Raw genomic sequence first — 19414 nt, 5'->3', positions numbered from 1 at the left:
ACTCATCTGAATGGAAAAGCTTGAGAAAAACAGCAATCATGGCCGAGGAATTCGGCAGGAAGTTAAAGCACGGCGATTGCTGCATTAGTAACCTGTGCCCACTTTGACTCTATGGGGCCGATTTACTAACATTTGCATTTATTTTTTTCACATATAACATTTTTTTCTCTAAAAATTATTTTTTTTTACATTTCTCTAAAACCCTAAAAATTCAAGATTTATTAAGTGTAAAAACCACGAAAAACTCAAATACAAAACTTTGGCAAATAAAGGTAGTTGAGGAGTCCTATGGAAGTCAATGGGAGCTGCTCTGATCCTATTGGACCTGTTTTCTTAGGCTTGCAAACTTTTAGAGGCTTTCAAATTTTTCTTTACTAGTGATTGTCAAAAAAACTGAGGTTTTCATATCTTTTTTTTAGCACATCGTACAGTGCTTTTTTCTTTTCATACTTTTAATATTCAGCTCTATTAATAACGTTCATGGCATTCGTAGTTTTAGAGGAAATTTGTGTAATTGTGCTTTCAAAATTTTAATGCCACTAAAATTCGACCTGTAATAATGGGCCTCCGTGTATGGCATATGGGTTCCATGCACTTATTACAGGTATGGGATCTGTTATTCAGAAACCCATTATCCAGAGAGCTCAGAATTATAGTAAGGACATCTCCCATAAACTCCAAATAATAAAACATTTTAAAAAGTTCACGGCACCCATCTTCTTCTCTTCGGTGTTCTCCGGGAAGTAAGTGCTTTATCGGCACATGTGCAGTTGGAGCAGTCTGCCTGGTCCAGAACAACTGCGCAACTGTCACTGAAATTGCAGCAGCGCCAGAAGAAGACCCGAAGAGCCAGAAGAAGACCCGAAGATTACCAAAGAAGATGGCTGCTGTGAACTCTGCTGGACAGAATCTGCACCGAGGGGTAAGTAAAAAGTTAGGGGTAGCAACTAGGCTGGGGGGAAGGAGGGAGGGTGGTCTTTGTAGAGTAGGGGGGTAGAGTTTTTTTTTAATAAGGGTTGACTTTGCCTTTAAGTAGTCTGGTAGCTAGGGTCCAAATTACCCTAGCAACCATGAATTCATTTGAATAAGAGACTGGAATGTGAATAGAAGAGGACCTTACTAGAATGATGAGAAATAAAAAAATAGCAATAACAATACATCTGTAACTTTACAGAGCATTTGCTTTTTAGTTGGGGTCAGCGACCCCCATTTGAAAGCTGGAAAGAGTCAGAAGAAAAAGGCAAATAATTATAAAACTATAGAAAAATAAAAAAATGAAAACCATTTAAAAAGTTGCCTACAATTGGGCATTCTATAACATACTAAAAGTTAACTTAAAGGGATACTGTCATGAGAAAACAAGTTTTTTTTAAAAGGCATCATTTAATAGTGCTGCTCCAGCAGAATTCTTCATTGGAATTCATTTCATCAAAAGAGCAAACAGATTTTGTTATATTCAATTTTGAAATCTGACATGGGGCTAGACATATTGTCAATTTTCCAGCTGCCCCCAGTCAGGGCAGCTGTTATCTTGTGTTAGGGAGCTGTTATCTGGTTACCTTCCCATTTTTCTTTTGTTTGGCTGCTGGGGGGGGGAAGGGAGGGGGTGATATCACTCCAACTTGCAGTACAGCAGTAAAGAGTGATTGAAGTTTATCAGAGCACAAGTCACGTGACTTGGGGCAGCTGGGAAATTGACAAAATGTCTAGCCCCATGTCAGATTTCAAAATTGAATATAAAAAAATCTGTTTGCTCTTTCGAGAAATGGATTTCAGTGCAGAATTCTGCTGGAGCAGCACTATCAACTGATTCATTTTGAAAAAAATGTTTTTTCCTATGAAAGAAATATCAGCCTGCCAGAAAGTAGTTCCATCTTCAAGTGCAGGCACAAGTCACATGACTGGGGCAGCTGGGAAACTGACAACATGTCTAGCCCCATGTCAGATTTCAAAATTGAATTTAAAAAAATCTGTTTCAGTGCAGAATTCTGCTGGAACAGCACTATTAACTGATGTGTTTTGAAAAAAACATGTTTTCCCATGACAGTATGCCTTTAAAGATGAAACACCCCTTTAGGGTATGAAGATCCAAATTACGATCTGTTATACGGAAAACCCTAGGTCCCGAGCATTCTGAATAACAGGTCCCATACCTGTGTATAACACAGTTCTTTGCATAAGGAGGAAAATACAAGGAACCACAACATTTGTACAGCAGTATTACTTAGGATTGATTCTAGGCTTTTAAGAATTTTGCTTTTATTTTGTGGAATCGTAAAAGTACTAACACAGAAAAAAGGGGCGTGGGATATAATTATGTAAAAAACGCACCCTGTATAATTTAGCAGTTGCACCATTTGCCACGTCTTTTTGCATGGTATATATGTATATACTATTTTTTACCTTATTAGAGAGCAATCTAGGTCATTTAAAAGAGACCAGTTGAAAGCCCTGGCATCAGATCACTGCTATTCAGTATCTGAAAAAGGGTTTAAAAGTAGCATGATGCATCCTGATAAAATCCCTTTAATTCACCCTGTCAGAATATATACTTTATTAGTTCTATATTTAGCCACTGAGAAGCATTACAAATCCGCACCTCAGGCTAATGAGTCCCACTAATCTCCATTCTTCCTTTCATTTCAGCCTTAATATCTACTCCAAATGTTTATTTTAGTTCCTCTGCCTTATATTGTTAACAGCCTCTTATTTACCAGTCTAATAGTTTTACAAAGCAATAAATATGAATTTAATAAGGGGAAAAATACCAACTTCAAACACTATTTCCCTGGATCTGGATTCAATTTGCCTGGCATTGTTGCCATATAGAAACAGTGTAATGCTCTGAAGCTTTTCAAATAACTTTTCTAGCAAATAATATTATTTACTGACCCATATTCCAAAAAACACACACACTATGCTGGCACCAAGGGAGGTGCTGCATAACTGAGTCCAGAATGATCCTTGCCTATTCAAATAAGGGCTTGGAATCTGCTAGCCAATCAGACTGCTGACTAGTATACCAAACAGATTGGTTAAGTGCTACAGGTATGTTATCCGGGAACCCGCTATCCAGAAAGCTTCAAATTATGGTAAGACCCCTTATACGGAAAACCGTACAGACAAACGCTGCTATTTCGGGAGATTAGTTGCCCAGCGACAAATGGCTTCTTCTTCCAGCGACTAATGTCCCCGAACTGCCTTCCTTCCCGTTGGCTAGAATGTAAATCGCTGGCGGGTTGGCACTCGGAACGCTTGGTTTTCCAAAATGGCCTGAAGTTGCCTCATGAGGAAACTTCAGGCTATTTTGAAAAGCCAAAGTGATCCGAGTGCCATCCAATCGGCGACGGGAAGGCAGTTCAGGGAGATTAGTTGCCCGAAGAAGAATCGATTTGTCGCTGGGCAACTAATCTCCCGAAATAGCAGCGTGTGTCTCTGCTCTAACACATGAGATAACTGTGTGGGAGGGTCTATAAATAAAGGGGAGCAGCGGGCCCGGGTCGGATGCGGGTAGGGAGCAGGCGGGTTAGGGTCGGGTGCGGGTCAAGAAATTCTCGACCCGCACATCACTAGTGGCCATATGTACACTACTCATGTGTTCTGTTCACCATGTGATATCATTGTACATAAATCACATCTACTGACTTTATTTCATTAAAGGGGACATACTCTGTTTTTCTGCTAGCGCATCTGTATAATATCTCAAGTCTGCTTAAATTGATTTTTTGAGAGTTGAAAGGGCAACAATTAAGATTAAAGTGTATTGAATTGAGCCAAGTGATTGGCAAGCCTAGTAGCTGGGCATGTGAAGTGGTTTAGGGGGCACAGTCACGGTAAGGCGCCATTGCAGAATGGGAAACTCAGGACATGGAATAAGATACATTTTCAGGACATGGAATAAGATACATTTTGCCCTCTATTTCTTCCCATGACAATGTCTTTCAATTCTATCAACATCAATTATGCAATATATAATTTTTTGCAAGATATACAGGTATGGGGGTCTGTTATCCAGAAACCCGCTATATCTCTAAATTATGGAAAGGCCATCTCCCATAGATTCCATTGTATCCAAATAATCAACATTTTTAAAAATGATTTCCTTTTTCTCTGTTATAATAAAACAGTACCCTTTACTTGATCCCAACTAGGATATAATTAATCCTTATTGGAAGCAAAACCATGATTTACATGATTTATTGGAGACTTCAGGTATGAAGATCCAAATTACAGTAAGATCTGTTATCAGAGTCCCGAGCATTCTGGATTACGGTCCCACAGGTACTTTACCACTGAATGCTCCAAATGCTTCAGCCAAGGAAGGCCGAAAGTCAGGGTTAAATGCTTTGTGTGTAAACAGGGAGGCAAGGGAGTGTTAGTGAATTCGTTGGCAGATAGCAGCACAGAAAATGCAGCTGTAAGCAATCAAGAGAAGTCAGAAAATAAAGAAAAGTATTGGATCAGGTGGAGGATAGTGATAGACAGCTACTGGTTCAGGTTATAGGTAAGAGCAGAAAGTCAGTCCCAAAAGCAGTCACAGGAGGTGTCAGCCAGGAAGCAAAACAAGTGACAGAAACAGGAAAATATTCCTACGAAAGATCTGTATCACACCAGCAAGCAGAAGGAAAGCCTTCAGAAAACTTTGTATATGGATGGTCTCATTCTGCTTCTGTTAACATACAGCAGTCATATTTGCACATGCAGGTAAGTGCACAAGCAAAGACACAAGGGGATATTCTGGCTATTCAGCCCACTCTATAGGCAACTGTACATGTGTCCTGGTGGATTATGATACCCAAGAAGGGCGCTGAAATAAGTATTACCCAACTGCAAACAAATACGTTGTAGTTTGGTAATACAGGTATGGGATCCGTTATCCAGAAACCTGTTATACAGAAAGCTCTGAATTACGGGAATGCTATCTCCCATAGACTTAATTTCATCCAAATAATTCTGATGTTTAAAAAGAATTCCCTGGTTCGCTTTAATAATAAAGCAGTACCTTTTACTTGATCCAAACTAAGATATAATTAATCCTGATTGGAGGCAAAGCAAGCCTATTGAGTTTATTTTATATTTAAATTATTTTTTAGTAGACTTAAGGTATGAAGATCCAAATTATGGAAATATCAGTTATCCGGAAAACCCATGTCCCAAGTATTATGGATAACAGGTCCCATACCTGCACCAATGTCGGCATTTGGTATCATATGCCACCAAATTAAGATACTCAATTGAGGTACAGTTGCACAGATTTATCTACAGGTGGCACTATTGTACTGCACTACCCATTGGGGAAACTGTTGCAGAAAGCTGCCTAAATCCACAAATGTTGCAGACAACTACCCACAGGAGGTCATGTCATGGTGTAGAGCACTGCATGTACTGTCTGCACTGAGCTCCTCGCACGTGCAGGGTTTGCTTTTACACTGCACTGCATTGGTTGTTGCTATGTTTGGAGATGAGAGCAAATCTCAGTACATGGGTAAGGGTCCAAAATGCTCATTACCTGGGGTTTTCCAGATAAGGGATCTTTCTGCTTATCGCTAGTTCGGGACGACCTGGCACGCTCTTTTGCACGACTTTCCAAATGCCGCTTCCGACATCCAGGTTGAATTTTTATAGACACCCGCCTCTCGGCCCATTTGTGACGTCATTGGCGGGGCGGCGCTGTTCTATAAAAGAGACCCAGAAGTTGGCTCGGGTGGGCGCGGGTGGTGGGAGGTCGGGTTGTGGGCAGGTGCGGGTCAAGAAAACCCGACCCACACATCACTACTCCACACTAGGGATGGGCACATTTTTTCACCTTGTTTCAATGCGGAAATGACGCCCATAAACTTATATGGCGTCGTGCATCAAAATAAAAATTATTTTGCAGTGCGTCAAAAGTTTTTTGACACCCATAGACTTTAACGGGCGACAGCGACATTTCACTGGCTGCAAATTTTTAACGAAACGGGTCAAGTTCGCCCAAGCCTACTCCACACCTCAAGTCTGCTAAAAATCATTATAAACTTCTAATAAACCCAATAGGATTGGTTTCCCACCAAAAAGAATTAATTACTGTATATCTTAGCTAGGATCAAGTATAATGTGCTTTTTTCTTATTACAAAAAGGAAATACGTTTTAACATTTTTAATTATTTCATTAAAATGGAGTCTATGGGTACGACCTTCCTGTAATTCGGAGCTTTCTGGATCCCATACCTGTACTGTTTGTTTTTACAGAAATTATGCACATGGTTAAGTTTGTCTGAGCAAGTTGGGTGTAAATCCGATTGTATAGCTTGGGATGCCCCTTGCTCAAATTAACCAATAATACAATAGCTCTCAGTGCAGAGCATATGTAATGACAGTAGAGGGCAGTCTTGTCTTTCATAAAATAAAGCACAAAGAATTTGTCTTCCATTCTTTGCCAACTGCCTGTGCGAGACAAGGCTAGGGACAGCCAACATGCAGACGGCCTGGCAATTTAGGGGTAATGCCAATTAAAAGCTTATTGTGCTAAGGTCTATAGGCTATATACTTTAAAGAATGGCCTTGTTTTTTACCTCTTTAAATAAACATATCCAAGCATGAGGAAAGCACAGTGTAATCAATATAATGGAATTTTACTGCACTGTTGTTGTTTTGGCTGAATTTCCCTGCATGTGTTGTTATTGTCTTTGCAATACCCAGAAGCCCTTACCTTCCTCTTTCATGGACTAAACAAGTGCATCTCCTGGAAGAATTTGGTGGGATTCTGGGTGCCACGGCAGTTCAAACAACGGATGGAGGCCAGCAGCTTATTAATTACAATCACCTCAAACGAGGTCCATGTTTCTTTCATTACTTCTCTAACTGTAACACCGATTATAACCCAGGAAGGTCCAGTATAAGTTTGGCTGGAGAATTCTGGGAGTTGTAGTTCAACTACTAGAGGTTGACAGGTTGGACATACCATTAAGACACTGCTTTTCTGTTCAGTCTATACAAAAGGAGACGTAGCTGCTGCCTCTGCAACCCCCAGTGCTTGGTTGCTGTGCACATTCCCAGTTCTTGTCTACTGTTTATTCCTTAGGGTACTGATGTCTAGAGGTCATTAAGGAAAGTGTCATCTCCTCCCCAATAAACTCCCTGTGCTGTGCCATTAAGGGGACATTATTTTCTTGTGAGCGCAAGGGACATTGCAGTGCTGCTAAAGTGCTGCTATTTCAGAAGAGTGCTGCGCTCAGCATAATCCGACAGGCCGATCGAGGTAAATTAGTGCACATTAGGAATCTGCTTCTCTCCAATCAATAAATATGCTCTTGACTGGTACTGTAAGCAGCAATGCCGTGGCTGTGGGAAGGCTTCTATTACTATTCTGGTGACTGTTTCATTATGTCGGCGAGACACACTAGCAACAGCGGCGAGTGAGGGCTCACTGGGGGCCACTGAGTGTAAATAATGGAAAATTTAGTGACTTCCTATAAGAAGGAGACCCAAGTTATCTACATCCGACTCGACTGCTGTACGATCATTAATGCTAGGAGGTTTGACACATACAGTTCACAATAAGCCGATTTGGTATGGGATAGAAATAGCAGTAACGGATACGTCACAAATTCATAAAACAACATCAGAAATAGTAGTGGGTGATGTAATAACAGGCACAAAGTTTTTTTTTTCATTTCTAGTAACTAACAACAATCTAATAAGTGCTAACTGCTCATTGGTTAATATAGGTAAATTATTGGGGTCCCCAACCTTTTTTACCCATTAGCCACATTCAAATGTAAAAAGTTGGGGGCAACACTAGCATTAAAAAAGTCCCTGTGGTGATTGTCTATTTGCTAGCCCCTATGTGGAGTGGCTTTTATCCTCAGGTTGATGGCAGAGATATTGCACAGCACAGAAGAGAGGTACAGTATGTCCTGCAAATGCCTTCTTTTGTTTTTCATGCAATTTTAGAAGAGAGAGGGGGAATTTGGATATTATTTTCGTGTTTGGATGGTATAAAGGACATATGGACAAAAACAAGACTTTACAAGTTTGTCCTTGTGAATTGGTGGCTTGGCGGAGGGTTTTGGACTATTGCCTATGGAGGGATGGACTCTACGGGCAGGAGGGTGTATGGGTGGGTTTGTGGCATTTTAATTTGCTGATGTGTTATGTTTGATTAATTAATGTAATTGCACTTTTATAATAACAATTCCTGTGTGGAGTGGCAGTCTACAGGAGGCTCTGTTTGGCAATACACAGGGATTTTATGGAACCAAAACTTGCCTCCAAAACTAGAATTCAAAAATAAGCACCTGCTTTAAGACCACTGAGAGCAACATTCAAGGGGTTGGTAATCAAAATGTTGCTTGCTAGCCACTAGCTGGGCATCACTTGGTTAACAGAACTGGGGCGAACTTTGCACCTATTATTACATAACCCTGTTTACAGTGCACATCCATCCCATTTGTTTTCTTGGATTACATCCGTCGCATTCCCAGGGGTTCAGTGATGTGATATAATTGAATGCCAAGCCCACTGCCCCCATTACACAACCATGTTTTGGTGGGTCCCCTAACGCTAAAAACCATAATTGTAATTATCATTGGATGGGTATAATTCACAGCACCACCCTGTAAGTTCATTGCCAGCCTCTTGCTGTACCCTCGTTGACTGCTTATCTGTTATGGGGTTTCAGAGTTAAATGCTCACCATCTTTTTATTAGAATAAGTGGGAGAGCTCCCTAATCAAAAGATTAAATCACACATTGCCTGAATGGTGGTCATTTAACATGGAGTTTCCTGGGCGACTGATGTATTTCTTGTTCCATGTGAAAGCTAAATGGCTCCAATGTATATTTATATATATATATATATGCACAGTGGCTGCAGTGCTGAATAGACTGCGGGGTTCAGGGCTCTGTGCTATTATCTCTGCATTAGCTCTTTGGGGGCAGATGTGCCTTTACCTCCCGTTGACCTCAGAAGGATGAATAATAAGACTGTCCTTGCTCAGTCTCAATTCACTGCAGGAATAATTATAGGCCCAGAATTAATACCATTGATCCTTACAGGATGTTTTATGTGGACTGAAAGGGCCAGGCTTACCACACTGCTACCCTGAGCAGGTCCTTCCCCTTCTCTCCAAAATTGATTTTACTCTTTTGTTGCCGCAGTGCTATAAATTGTGGGAGTCCTTAACTCTCTGCTCTGCATCTCACTATAGAACAATTGGCAATTCCTGTCTCTTAAAGTGCACTAGCATTGCATTCACTTTAATATTCTATTAACTGTCCCTTAATGGGCAATAATGTTGTATTGAAACGGATATTTTAAGGAGCCTCATGTATAGTAAAATCGTGTGGAGATTGAGATGATACTGTCACCTAAGGTACAAAAAGAATTCAGCTATGGGATCTGTTACCCAGAATCATGTTATCCAGAAAGCTCCAAATTACAGGAAGGCCATCTTCCATAGACAATTATTATTATTATTATTATTGAAATAATTCAAAATGCTAAAAAAAATTAATAAAACAGTTCCTTGTACTTGATCCCAGTAAAGATATAATTAATCCATATTGGAGGTAAACAATCCTATTTGTTTTATTTACAGTTTAAATGATTTTCTAGTAGATCCAAATTACAGAAATATCTGTTATCTGGAAAACCCAGGTCTCAAGCATTCTGGATAACAGACCCCATTACCTGTACTACAGAATCTGCCTCTAAGCAGTGCCACCTAATGTACATTAATACTACACAGAGACTATAATTGAATTGTAACATAACCTAATGTACAGTAATAGGGAATGGAGAATGAGATTCTATTGTATTGCCTCTAATGTACAATACTTCATCACAGAGACAGATTCTATTGTATTCTAGTAATATTGTATGGAGATTGAGATTCGGTTGTATTGTGACTTAATAAAAAAGAGTAAATGAGATTATTTTGTACCGTCAAATAATGTATTGTAATACTGCTTGGAGATTGAGATTCTATTGTACCATCAACTCTTTTATAGTAATATTGTATGGAGATAGAGATTTGGTTGTAGTGTGAGCTAATGTAAATTAGATTCTATTGTACCATCAAATAATGTATTGTCATACTGCTTGGAGATTGAGATTCTATTGTACTGGGAACCAATGTACAGTACTACTGCGTGTAGATTGAGATTCTATTGTACTGAGAACTAATGTACAGTACTACTGCATATAGATTGAGATTCTATTGTACCCGAAACCAATGTACTGTACTACTGCGTGTAGATTGCGATTCTATTGTACTGGGAACCAATGTACAGTACAACTGCATTTAGATTGAGAGTACAGTACTGCTGTGTATAGATTGAAATTCTATTGTACTGGAAAATAATGTACAGTACTGCTGTATGTAGATTGAGATTATATTTTACCGGGATCTAATGTACAACCCTATCACATGTAGATTGAGATTCTGTTGTACCGAAAACTAATGTATAGTTCTATCACATGTATATTGAGATTCTCTTGTGCTCTATTCTATAGCACTCTGTCACTTTAAGTACAAAAACATTGCATAGAGGCCGAGATTATATTGTACTGTTACCTACATGGAGATTGATATTTTCTTTGTACTGTCACCAAGCATACAGTAATATTACATAGAAATTGGGACTGTACTGTCTCCCAGTGTGCCATACTACTGTGCACAGAATAAGATTCTTCTGTTATCTAATGTATCATTGAGCACAGGCTAAGATTTGGTTTGGTAGCATTTTGTACAATTTGGGATCTGCCTACCTTCAGATACTAAATGCATATATTCTTGAACTAAATAATTATGTGAGTCTATAGGGCTTAAACTCTTGGCTAGGCACTCACGCTCTTTTTTTTATTTTGTAGTTATGCAAATGTAGTCGTCTCCAATGAGTTCAAAGCTCAAGCAAAAAACCCTGAAGTGAAGGTCAGAGGGCACAATGTTCTTATCGCCAATGTCATCAACAGGCTGACTCATTTTATCCAGGTAAGAGATCCTCATAATCATCTTTCTTTTATTCTAGACAGGGAATAACAGGAACCCAATAGATATATCCTGTAGACTCTGAAATCTGATTGTTAAATAAACTATACATTGAGATGATAAATGTTACCCCCCCCGTACATTTATCATCTCAATGTATAGTTAATTTAACATCAGATTTCTCAGCAACTGAGATACACACATTGGCTTTTTAAAGCAGAACTAAAAGCTCATCAGATGCAAGTTGCGGTGGTGAGTTTTAAGATGGCCACAGACGCAAAGATCCGATCGTACGAATCAACGTACGATCAGACTTCCCCATCTCCCGACCTGCCACTAACCATTCAGATCAAATAAAGTACAAAAGAACAGCCAATGTTCTGTCCCTGACAGCAATCGTATGAAAGTTATGTCCGACAAAAGCTAGTGACAGTCTCCCACTGAAAATCGTACGATCGGCAATACATTCAGAGATATTACCCGCAGCCGACAGAAATCTTTTAACCCGTCCGATCGACCAAATGACCGATCTCTGCCGGACGAAAAATGTCGGGACTCTCCACACACGGTCCGAAAATCATACCAAACGGGCACTTACGTAAAGGCTAGTGGTCATATCCCTGTGAAGCCAAGAGAGCAGTAATATTGCCTAACCTCAACAGAGGTGTTTCCTGGAACCCGGATATCTGTGATCTGTCACCAAAGGCAATTGCAGTTGATGCTTTTCAAATGAACACACTTGCACGTGTTTTTTGATGCAAATCATGCAAAATTGCACTAAAAAGTCCAGATGATTTGACTTCCGGCTCTTGCCATTTGAAATGATGTTTGCGCCCTTGGGATACAAATTTGCTGCTATTTGTCATGATAGGTGTCCCCAGATTTTAGGAGCATATACCTACAACTCTTTTGTATTGGTGGCAGCTACCACCCAGCACCATGTAGGGCTCACATTTGCATAGCAGATAAGCTATACAGAATTAAGTAGATTTAGTTTGTAAAGGGCTAGTTCACGTTTAAATTATTTTTTCATATGATGCAGAGACAATTTGAGACAATTTGCACTTGGTTTACATTTTTTATTATTTGTGGTTTTTGAGTAATTTTTATCCAGCATCTCTTCAGTTTGCCATTTCAGCAATCTGGTTGCGATGGCCCCAAAACCTGCCCCAAAACCTGCGGTACCCTGCGGGTTGTGGGTATAAAATACGTTCCAGGTGCGGGTATAGACGTGGGTCAGCAGTTCTGCAGCTTTGCGTGTTGAGCCACGGGTCTTCTCAATAGGGATTTTTTTTTACTCCTTTTTTCTAATCATGCCTACTTCCGATGATGTCACTTCCAGTTTACAATGAGCACTTCCTGTTTTACCCCCTTTTTTCTGATCACGCCTACTTCCGATGACGTCACTTCTGGTTTACAATGACAGCACTTCCTGATTCTTGATGGTCAGTGGGTCCCTGGTTGCGGATAAGGTACTTGCGGGTTGGGTAGCGGGTCCAAGCGGGTAAGAATGCAGGTCCGGGTTGCGGATTGCAGGTTGTGGGTACGGGTCGGGTACGGGTTCCAAAAAATGGACCCGCGCAGGACTCTACCCCAATTACCCTAGCAGCCATGCCCTGATTTGAATAAGAAATTGTAATATAAATAGGACAGGCCCTAAATAGAAAGATTGGTAATAAAAAGAAGCAATAACAATAAATTTGTAGGCTTACAGAGCATTTGTTTTAAGATGGGGTCAGTGACCCACATTTGAAAGCTGGAAAGAGTTAGGAGAAGTAGGCAAATAATTCAAAAAATGATTTTAAAAAAATGAAGGCCAATTAAAATTTTGCTTAGAATAAGCCATTCTACAACTACTAAAACTTAACAGTGAACCACTCCTTTTAGTGGCAGCAATTGGGTCAAATGTCATTCAGAGCTGTATATTCACATACAGAAATGTTGCCACAAAGAATCATTTTATCAGCAGGTGCTGGACAGACACAGTCTATAAATTAATATCCATTACTTGCAGTCTTTGTCGCCACTTAGATGCTTCAGAGAGATATACAGCTCAACAGTTTACAATTTGCCACCTTCTTTCTCAAGCCTCTGGATGAACAATCTTATTTCCTAAGCAGCTCCCACTCCATCACTCAGCTGAGCCCTAACAAGCTGAATTCCTAGGAGACTCACTGATTCCAATGACAGACTGCTTGAGGTCCCTACATGAGCTGCCTGTTTATTCCCAGACAGAATACTGATTAATGCCTCAATGTTTTCCTCCTTAATGACATAAATAGCTCAGACTGTTTGATCATAATTTATACAAGTATCTTATGAAACATCAAAGCTCAAGAAGTCTGACTCACCTTCCCTGGTGATTTCACACTCCAGATTTATTGCCAATGTCTATGCACTATCAATACATCTAAGCCTCTTCTGTACCATTTAACCATGTGATTGTTGGTATATCATGGATGTCTCTGCTGCATTATGTTAAAATAGAGAAACAGCAGAAGACAAGGCTGCTATCTGAATGTTATGATCAAGGGGCCACAGCTGGGTCTAAGGTGGGCACTGACAATAGAGACCAAGGAGTGGGCTGAGTTGTGTAAAACAAACGATATTACACTTTATTGAGTCACATAAAGGATAAGTACTGGCACAAGCAAGGTTATAGTGCAATTAGGCTCACAGGCAGGTAAGACAGCATCCAAGGTTTAGCACACATGGGGTTAACAACACAATGTTCTTTGTCCAGGCACTAGTTTAGAAAAGGCAGCATATAAGCAGGGCCAGGACTAGACAAGATTACTGCCAGGATAGGAGAAAGGATTACCAAAGGCAGAGGAAACAGAAATAATTTTACCTATTAGCTGGCCAAGTTCATTGTATTAATGATGTTAAGGCTAAATTTCATGCCAATCGGGTGCTTTGAGATAGAGTCCTGCGTGGAACCAATTTACAAGACCAGGACCTGAATCTGCAGCCCGCGACCCGAACCGCAACCCGCATATTTACCCACTTTAATCCGCTACCCGACCCGCATCTGCCTTATCCGCAACCGGCCAAACACCATTAAACAGGAAGTTGGAAGATGTTGCTGCAAACCAGAAGTGACATCAACAAAAGTAGGCGGGTCAGAAAAAAGTTTGTAAAATATAGACAATATAACATAAGATAAGAAATTTAGATGAGACCCACAACCCAACCTGCAACCCACAGACCTGCATCTATACCCGCACATGAAAATCCCACCCTTATCCCGCAGGGTACCCACTGCAGGACTCTACTTTGAGACCACTTCCTGATTTCCACATAAGATCCCTGGGGGCAGATTCCACCAAAGGCGAAGTGACTAATGCTAGCGAAAATTTGCCAGCGTGACGTCATTTCGGAACGTCGCCGATTTTCTTAGGGGCGTGCGCAGGTGTCACTTTGCTAGCGAAGGAGATAAATGCTAATGTTGCTTCGCACTCTAACACCAGGCGAATTTTCGCTCAGGCGAACGGACGTAACTCCGCAAATTTTACCGAATGTTACCTCATTCGCCAGACTTGCCTTTCGCCAGCTCAGACCAGTGGCGTCATCACTGCACAAGCATGACTATTCTAGTTTGTTAAAATAGTATAAAATATATTAACTTAAGTCCTCCCGCTGATCAAATTGAGGAACAACATTAGTTCCCCAGCTTTTAGCTGGCAACCCTTGAGCAGAACAAACAGTCGGTGGGGACCCAGCTAGGGTCAATAAGGGTTGGAATTCACATTTCTTCTGCCAGATACTTCTGGAAGCCTAGTTTGAAGGTCTAAACACTTGTTTGCTATGGTAGATATTTTTTATTATACTATTATCTAAGTGGGGGCTTAAACAAATGCTTCTCCAAGTCAAGATTACCGGCACACACAACTCCATGCAAGCGGGGAGATCCCCTGCGTTGTAACATTTCGGGGACACGCCCCTTCATCAGACATCTGTAATAAACATGCAGGGGTTCTCCCTTGCATGGAGTCTTGTCAGTAATTTTGTTTCTAGAAGCATACATAAAGGCCACATCACAGAAGATATTGTATTTGTACAGCCATATCGTAATCAGTTGGTGATTGCCATACATTGTATTGTTGGTTTTATACACTTTGCAGGAAGTTATGCACTAAATATGTATCTAAATATGCATCACATGGCACTAAGAAAGTTGATAATATGGACAGTAGAATACAATATACAGTACAAGTTGTTTTGTATTTTCCTTTATATGAAAAAGAATTGCACCTCAAACTATAAAGGGACTCTGCCTGAAGGAATGTTCTGTGCTCACCCATATGCATTTATATTATATAGGCTAGAAAAGTAAAATTCATGGAAGTATTTATTATTTTCAAAGTAAGTTCAAGGTGCAAAATTGCAAGTTTTTAACCCACAATGCAGTGCATGTATGTGCAACACCCATAGGGAGCTTTGAAAGTCACATCTCTAGGCAAGTGATAATTCCAAGTGTCCCCTGGGTCCATGCTTTAATGCTGTACTTTGCACCTTATTCAGCAAAGTGATTGCAATTGGCAGTTTGGTGCAACAAGCAAATATAAAGAGATATGTACTGATAAAAGTGAATAGCAATTTGAATGGGCATGGACCATACATGGCCCGGAAATGTAACCCTTCTGTGTATTGCTTATGCCTTCTATTTTAAGGTCATGGGACTTCAAGATAATTACTTCCTTGCTGATTAGCCTAGGTATTCCCCTTCCCCCAGAAACAGAGTGTGTATATTAGATTTCGTCTCCACTGTCAGCAATGAAATAAACACACAGCAGAGCTGACCTTCTTATAGGAATAATTGGTGCAACTCATCTTAATTTGCCCTATTATCTGTCCAGCAATCTCTGAAGGAGTGCTACAGTTGCACGGATAAGTGAACTTGGCTCTTCAGCTGTTGTTGAATGATAACCATCAGCCTTACAGATAAGCTTTTGGCTGTTGGGGGTTGCTGGGAGTTGTATATCAGTAAGAGCTGGTGGGCTGATGATTTAGCACTCGTGTCAGAGACGACGGCCAGTTGGGCAGTGCTTGATCAGCTCCATCTCTTGCCGCTGGTTATGGAGATTTTTTTGTGCTTGACTCCCTGTGAGATTGCATTTCTGTCTCTCTACATCCAGTGCGGGATGTGCTGTGGCTTGTAACAGATTCCTCTCAATGTTTGCTCTGTTATTTGCTGTCAAGTGAAAGCGTTGCTTTAAAATGACACCTTTTTTTATTCTAATAATGGAAAGAAAAATCTCAGTCTCTACATGCTGGATTCAGTTGTTAGTGTCTCATGCATGACTGGCTCTCAGTCACTCCTGGCTGCCCCACTGTTTGTTTTGTGAGCATAATAGTTGGATTAAATCAGATTTGAATGCCAAGGATAGCCTCTCTGGCAACAAAACATAACTTAACATCATACAAACAGGACAGAACAGCGCATAGGGATTTACAAATGTCTCCGTGTCTGAGATTCTAATAAGCCATGATCATTACACAAAGAATGCTCCAGGTAAAGGATTGCTCTGCCGACTACAAATATGGGTGTAATGTTTGCACTGACCCTGTGGGTGTACTTCAGCCTGTAAAATTTTGCATTGAAATGGAAATTTTGGAGCAAAACTTGGTTTCATTCCAAAGATAAGAAGAGACTCTCCTCATCCCAAATGTGCATGTAGAACAAATTTTCTGTCCTGCATATACTGATCAACAGACACTGATGGGCTTTAAAAATGCATGAAACAAATCTGAAGTTGAGATATGATTAGTACCTACTTTAGCTCTTATTGAAAACCAAGTGGGGTTTGTCTCACCCTTTCAGTTCAGATTGAACAGGCCTTTGTCCAAGGTCCTTGTTGAGGGTCCAACCTTTGGTGAGGCCCCCCTTACCCCATGAAATTAGCACAGAAATAGGAATTATATCAAGTCCTTCAGCTGCTTGCTCCAGCCTATGCTCCTCTAAATATAAAGTCCTGTACCAGTAAATTATTGTACCCAACTGCAGTGCCATGATAGCAGGTATTGTTCAGACTGGCTTCCCTTTTGGTGCATGCTTATATATTACAGTCTAATGCAACGATTCCTAACCAATGGCTCGCGAGCAACATGTTTCTTACCAACCCCTTGGATGTTTCACAGCCCTTAATTACTACCCCCCAGGAACTTTTTGGTTAATGGGTAAAAAAGGGTTGGCAACCCCATTCTAATGGGATGGGGTGCTGATGAACAGCCTCTTAGACTTTGTAATATGACTTTTAACATGGAGTTGCAGTTGGATATAACAAAGATGCCAGACCTGAAAAGAGGAATGTAGAATTTTATAACGAGTAAGGAACTTCGGTTACACGGGATACCTTATAAAAAATATATTGCCTTAATAAGTGTATTTCTTTTCCCTTTAAGTAACACATACAATTTTAGTAGTATTCTATTCTGATTCCATCTGCTTCTTTTGAGTTGAACAAGGCAAAAAATGTAGCAGTTAAACAGCAGTTAAACATCTTATATGTTCATTGGTAATAGATCACACATTGACTATTCAGTGAGAATAGAAAATAGATGATTTGACATTATGCCACACAAGGAACAAACACATAAGCTACATTGTTAGGGTGTTAGGACAAGTCATTAGATAATGTGTTACACATAATAGAGTGCCTAATGATGAAAGGCGGCTTTAGAAGGATATTCTTGGGATTCTTGCCTGGAGGGTATCTCAGCCGTTCTTGCTGGGACCTGTCAAACTTGATATAATGGTTAATGATATTGCTACTGGACTTGAAGGTAAGGCATTTATGTTTGAAAGGGATACAGGTCACTCTGTTACAGGGAGGCCTGACTTTGATTCCCCACTCACCTTCTTGTGATCTGATATTTCTCTCAATCTCTCTCTCCCTCTGGCATCAACATTTACTCTCTAGATCTACAAACAGAGACCCATCCTGCATGAAAAGCCTATTGAAATCTCTTGCATTATTATAAAAGAATGAGCATAATCACAGACAGCAGAATTAACAACCCAAACGTGTAAGCCAAATGGAACAATGAAGGGTGAAAAGGTGTTACCGGTCCGTAATATTATGAATATTTGGGTTCTTATATTTAAATCCATATACAGGTACGAGATCCATTATCCAGAAAGCACTGAATTACAGGAAGGCCATCTCCCATAGTCTTTATAAGCAAATAATTCCATTTTTAAAATATTATTTCCTTTTAGTCTGTAATACTAAAACAATACATTGTACTGAATCCAATCTAAGATATAATTAATCCTTACTAAAGGCAAAACAGTCATATTGGGTTTAATTAATATTTAAATGTCTTTTTATAGTAGACTTAAGGTATGGTGATCCAAATTACAGCCAGACCCCTTATCAGGAAAACCCCATGTCCCGACCATTCTGGGCAGCAGGTCCCATACCTTTATTTGCAAAATAATGCAGTTATGGAAATAATTATTTCATGGAGCAGTTTGCCTTTACAAAACATATTTTTTTCTAATAGTTCTCACACTACGGAATGTAAATACTGTAGAATTATTGGCAACTGCACAGCAATTTAGGAGTTATAACCACCTTCTTCTTGCCACTGAAATGGCTACACAACTCCAATGACTGCTAAGGCAGAGCTACAGTAGGTCAGGAGGAACCATATTGGAGAGACAGCTTGATTAGAACATGTCAGATTTCTCAGAAGAGGATGGCAAGCTGTTGGAACATAGCCTTTCCTTTTTATATTCTATTTTTAGCCGAATTCACAAGATTTCGCATGCAGCACATGTCCTTTACTATTGTATACAAAAAGATGAATTTGCAGTACAGAAGCAAAGGCTATTTCCTTCTCATGTGGGAGAAAGAATAATCAGTTTGCCGCTGTGCACATTGATTGAGGGCTTGTACAGAAGGGAATAGTGCAGTGAGCACAGCGTGAGCTCATATATCACACTTACTGGGCCTCATTGCTGCCAGTGTGTTGGCCCACACCACTGCTCCCCCGTCTGCTTATAAATATTTGCGCTTTTGGGTTTCAGGCAGGGATGGAACAGGCACTACCAAACGCCCTTAACCATAAATACTGTGCCAGCTTTATCCTGTTTGCCTCAGTACTCATTTACTGGTCCCTCCTTCGTGATTTTTTTTTATATGTGGGAAATAATAGTTAATGAGCAGGAATTAATATAGTTGGCTTAATTAACACAATCTAATTAGGTTAAAATAATCAGGGTAAAATATGCGACTACACAGTAAATGTCCCATATGACACTTGATAGCACTGAGTGCACATTGCCTTTACTGACTGATACCGTTCAAATTAAGTCATGCATGTGAGTACCTAGAAATATAAGCTAATGTAATTATTATATATATATATATATATATATATATATATATATATATATATATATATATATAGTGCATTTTTATTTTCACTGAAATATCT

General features: G+C 39.9%; 1 protein-coding gene across 2 annotated transcripts in view; it reads left to right on the top strand.

Annotated features, from left to right (window-relative positions):
* The window catches only part of gpc5.L (glypican 5 L homeolog), a 102755-nt gene that overhangs the window by 40674 nt on the left and 42667 nt on the right, over positions 1 to 19414 (top strand). For both annotated transcript variants that reach the window (XM_018263913.2, XM_018263914.2), the window contains one exon: positions 10852 to 10972. In XM_018263913.2, the coding sequence (XP_018119402.1) occupies positions 10852 to 10972 (121 nt within the window). The remainder of the gene's footprint in view (positions 1 to 10851; positions 10973 to 19414) is intronic.

The sequence above is a fragment of the Xenopus laevis genome, chromosome 5L (genome assembly GCF_017654675.1).
Source record: "Xenopus laevis strain J_2021 chromosome 5L, Xenopus_laevis_v10.1, whole genome shotgun sequence".
NCBI classification, from domain to species: domain Eukaryota; kingdom Metazoa; phylum Chordata; class Amphibia; order Anura; family Pipidae; genus Xenopus; species Xenopus laevis.
Note: the sequence above shows the minus strand (reverse complement) of the source record. Positions and strands in the feature narration are given on the sequence as shown.